This window comes from Arachis duranensis, chromosome 4 (genome assembly GCF_000817695.3).
Source record: "Arachis duranensis cultivar V14167 chromosome 4, aradu.V14167.gnm2.J7QH, whole genome shotgun sequence".
NCBI classification, from domain to species: Eukaryota; Viridiplantae; Streptophyta; class Magnoliopsida; order Fabales; family Fabaceae; genus Arachis; species Arachis duranensis.
Genome location: NC_029775.3, coordinates 93,893,221 through 93,897,833, shown reverse-complemented (window position 1 = coordinate 93,897,833; position 4,613 = coordinate 93,893,221). Strand labels below are relative to the sequence as shown.

At 32.8% G+C, this 4,613-nt stretch overlaps 1 protein-coding gene across 1 annotated transcript in view; it reads left to right on the top strand.

Annotated features, from left to right (window-relative positions):
- Positions 1 to 414: 414 nt before the first annotated feature.
- LOC107484979 (phosphoinositide phosphatase SAC8) overlaps positions 415 to 4,613 on the top strand; it is a gene marked incomplete in the record, with an annotated part of 6,819 nt that continues 2,620 nt past the window's right edge. The window contains 13 exon segments of the mRNA XM_052261042.1: positions 415 to 653; positions 907 to 981; positions 1,477 to 1,604; positions 1,705 to 1,796; positions 1,904 to 1,961; positions 2,356 to 2,412; positions 2,572 to 2,605; positions 2,786 to 2,866; positions 2,957 to 3,063; positions 3,621 to 3,707; positions 3,807 to 3,884; positions 4,300 to 4,364; positions 4,524 to 4,607. Of these exon segments, the coding sequence (XP_052117002.1) occupies positions 467 to 653; positions 907 to 981; positions 1,477 to 1,604; positions 1,705 to 1,796; positions 1,904 to 1,961; positions 2,356 to 2,412; positions 2,572 to 2,605; positions 2,786 to 2,866; positions 2,957 to 3,063; positions 3,621 to 3,707; positions 3,807 to 3,884; positions 4,300 to 4,364; positions 4,524 to 4,607 (1,133 nt within the window).

Below are 4,613 nucleotides of genomic sequence, written 5' to 3'. Positions count from 1 at the left end.
TATATGTACAAAAATGTTACTTTTAAAAATTTACTCTTGAAAAATATATTAGCAACACCTATATTTTATAAAGTATTCTATTTATGCTTATACTAATTTATGGCCATGTAATTTTAATTATTGAAAGTATATGATAACAAAAATATTATTTATATATTAAAATTAATCATTAAAATTAATTATTATTTATTTTTATGTAAATATATGTATAATTTATTTCATTTTTAATATATATTTATATTTTAATATGTATTTTATGTTTATTTTAATAACGGACGTAGCATGATTGATATGGTAATTGTCACCAATTTCAAAATAAGTTGGTAGCGTTACGTGTAACTTTCTCAAAATTAAATCCTTTAGGCTTTAATGATTGGCCAAATGAAATTATAAATACCTTAAATTGCGTTTTCTGGATTGTTAATTAAACATCGTTCTTTGTTTTCTCTCAGCCCCCTTTGAAAAAATGGACATTGAACCCTCTTTGGTGGGTTCAGCTGAGAGATTCAAGCTAGATCATGAACTCGAATTGCACGAATTCGAGGACAAGTTTGTCATCAAATCCCTTCAATCGCCCAATCAAGGCTTCTGGATTAGCCGCCGCGATGGGAACATCAATTTCCTAACGAGATCATTTCATTGCAGAGCATAGTGTTGTTGGTTGTTATCATGTAAAGAAGGAAAATATCTTGTCTGATATTATTCAATGGAATATCCCAATTTCACATTTATGAACATTTTAGTTATAGGTTACTTCTTCTTGAGTTCTGAGGTTTGGTTTTGTTCGCTTTTGATTGCTTATGTATTTCAGCTACGGTTATGCCAACTCTATAGGCATTTTTGAAGTTAACTGTTTCATCTTAATTTCATTTCATTTTGATTGAATAAAATAAAATGAAATTGCAGATGAGATATGCTCTGGAAGTCCTTCAAGGACATCAACAATTTATGGTGTGGTGGGAACAATAAGACTTGTTGTAGGTAAGTACAATATGCATTTATCTTTAGTTGCTTATATACTTTCTCTTGTCACGGTCACTTTTTTTTGTATATCTTTGGATTATCTAGATACGTTAATGCAAGGAAGTAACGGATAAAAGGGGATGGATAGGCTCTATACTTGCAATTGAATTTATTTGTTACATGTGTTCATTCATATATTTGCATGTGACCATGCTTGATTTGCCGCTATTAACATGTAATTTTGTCCTGATCCTCCTTGAGGATCTTTGTCCACCTTGAATGTTTTCGGTGAAAAAAAAAATGGTATCCTTTATACATACAACTATACAACATAGTCAATTAGTCATGCATGTTTTGACCATTGATATCAATAACAATGATGAGATAATCATAATAATTGAGATGAACTAATTTTCATTTTAATTCTATTTGTTTTTCTGAAGTAACCAAACTACCCTATCACCATTACATGCTTTAACTCAGTGAGACTCAATGATGTGTGTCTTGGTGTAGGAACGTATGTTGTTGTAATAACCTCTTGCAAGGAAGTTGGAAGTTTCCTTGGCTATCCAGTATATCGTGTGATGTCTATGAGAGTACTTGCCTGTAATGATGCTTTAAAGTTTTCAACTGGGCAGGAAGTAAGAATTTATTTAGTCAGAAGTTTTTTAGGCTTCATTCCAATTTTATACATGTGATTAGTGTTTTATATGTATGTTTCATATGCATAACTTTACGCAGAAAAAGGATGAGGCTTACTTCATGACACTATTGAACATAGTGGAGTCAACGCCGGGTTTGTACTATTCGTATGAAACTGATATTACGTTGAAGTAAGAATCACATAATCTAAATTGCTAGTTTGTTATTATCATTAGCACATCAATTGATATCTTTCCAAAATTGATGTTCATAAGATTTAATTCATTTTATCCATCAGCTTGCAGAGAAGAAATAAGCTAGTGGAAGGGTGGATGAGTAAGCCATTATGGAAGCAGGTTTGTCCACATAATCCTTGATCTCTGCAAAATAGTTGTCATCCGGAGTCCAATCCTTGAGTCAATATCTTTTTAATTGAAGTATTCTTCATATTTCTATTGAGAGTGAAGCATTCTGCCATGAACATGTTATTCATGTGTAATTCAGTTGTGTTGTACGTTACAGATGAAATTCCATGTATAACTTATTTCATTTTGTTTAGATGCTTCACTTTGATCTATTATTTCATTGATTAGTTTTTTCTAAGATGTCACATGAAGTTTCATTCATTTAATTTAGAAGAGGGAAGATCAAAGAAAATGCTCTTGGTCCCTGATGGCACCATTTAATTCAATTATTTATTAGTAAAATCTTGCTAAAGATATTGGTATCCTTTTCCACTTTGTACTACAGGCTGACCCTAGATATATCTGGAACAGACATCTTTCAGAGGAGCTTATCGAGTGTAAGGTTAGATAATTTGTCTGTACTGTATGTTTTATGAAGGAAAATTGTCTTTGTTTTTACCAAAATGGAGAGTATTTCAACGTTTTAGTGAACATGATCTTCTCATTCTTAATTTGATTATAGGGCACGTCCCGTTAACTCTCAATGTTTTTGTGGTTGCAGCTGGACAGATTCATCGTGCCCATAATACAAGGAAATATCCTTCCTTCACCTTCCATGTGTATGTAAGGTTTGAGTGTGCTGTTGTGTGTGTGTGAGCTCACGTGCTGTCTGCATAAAGTTTCTCTCATTAACATTAGTAAAATAAAATAGTAAAAATTAGTAAGAATGCATTCAATACAAAATCCTATAACATCCCACCTTAACGTGGTTTTAAGCTTCCAAGTAGCAGAACTGAAGCTAAAAGATTCACTTGCGATGGTAACATTAGTTTCGAGGAGATGTAATCGACGCCTAGGTACAATATGCCAAAGATGCTTTCTTCTTATAACAATAAACAAAATAATAAAATTTTAGCTTGTTAAAACATGGCAATATGGTTGTGTAGGAACAAGAATGTGGAGAAGAGGAGCTAACCTTGAAGGTGATGCTGCCAATTTTATTGAAACTGAACAGTTGCTTGAAACTGAACGATTCAGATCTTCATTTTTGCAGGTATCATACATTGATCAACTTACAGTTATTTCTTTCAATAGTTTCTTCAAACAGATGGTTATGTATGCTTTCAATATTACTGAGTTGTAATGTAGTATTTTAAAACGTGTATTAGGTAGGCAGATAATTGAAATGCTCATAATAATAGCATATTCAGTCTTCCCCATTGAGCTAGTTATTGGGGTGGAGTTTGATTTTATCTATTATAGTATGATATGAGAGCCCATCCTTTGGTGTGGCTGTGTGGGGCCACCAGCAAATGTCCAATCAGGCAAACTTCATGCTTTAAGTTAGGTCCATTTAAATAAAATGTTCTAAAATATTTCTGATGGACTTTCAATGTCATATTTGCCCAAAGCTTCAAATATAGTTAATTCAAATTGAAGAATATAAAGCTTTACCATTTGTTTTTTGTTGTATGGAGGTAAACAAGTATTTTAAAAGAAACTAAGGTTAATGGACATTTGATATCCTAGTTTCTATATAAACCCTTTTATCTTCAAACAACTTTTTGACCTTCTAGTTTGTAGTTGGTACTTAAACGAATTGTTTTGCAGGTTCGAGGCTCGATTCCTCTACTGTGGGAGCAGATTGTTGATCTAAGCTATAAACCACACCTTAGTGTCATTAAACATGAGCAAACGGTAAATTTCTATTCTTGATGATGCTTTCACTCCAATTGTTCTACAAGAGGTTTATACTAATAACTTTTTCTTTTTTTTCCTCCTTCGCATGTGCTTCAGCCACTTGTAGTGGAGCGTCATTTCAGTGATCTATCACAAAGATACGGAGAGATAATAGCAATTGATCTAACCGAAAAAGTATAGTTATAGCTGTACCCCTCCTACTCTAAGCCATGAAAATGTCACAAATTTATTTCGGATCTAGTGTGATTCGAAATATATGTTGCTGCTTCTTGATGCTTGTGAGGCAAAGATATTCATGATTGGATAAGAATGTCTTTAGCTTTCTGTTTTGGTTCAAACTGGTTGCTGGTTAAGGGACTTTTGTATCATATCATGTTTAAATATTTCCATATTTTTCAGCACCCTTTTCTGTTCCCTACAAAAGTTTATGCAGGGAATTCAGGAAAAGGACTGGCTTAGTTTGGTTTATCATGTCCTAGAAGTTAAATCATAATCGTCATCCAGTCTCTGCTGCCATTTTCCCCTTCTAAGTGCATGATACTTTATGTATTATCTTTTTAACAATATTTTGTTAATTTTACTGTTGTAGCATGGCGAAGAAGGTCAATTAAGTGCAGCATATGCTGCTGAAATGAAAAATGTGCCAAACGTGAGGTGATAATGTTGAATCCTTTTCTCCTCATAAACTTATTGCTCTAGTGATGATGGAATTTCCTTCTGATTGTATAATAGAAACTGTATCTTTGTGGTGAGATGATTATTTTGTATCATATTTTCTTTTAACCTTTTTTTTTTACACATGGATTACTGCAGATATGTGCCATTTGATTTCCATGGCCACTGTAAGGACTCAAACTTTGATAATCTGGAAATCCTGTATGACCAAATCTCTGAGGATGCTGA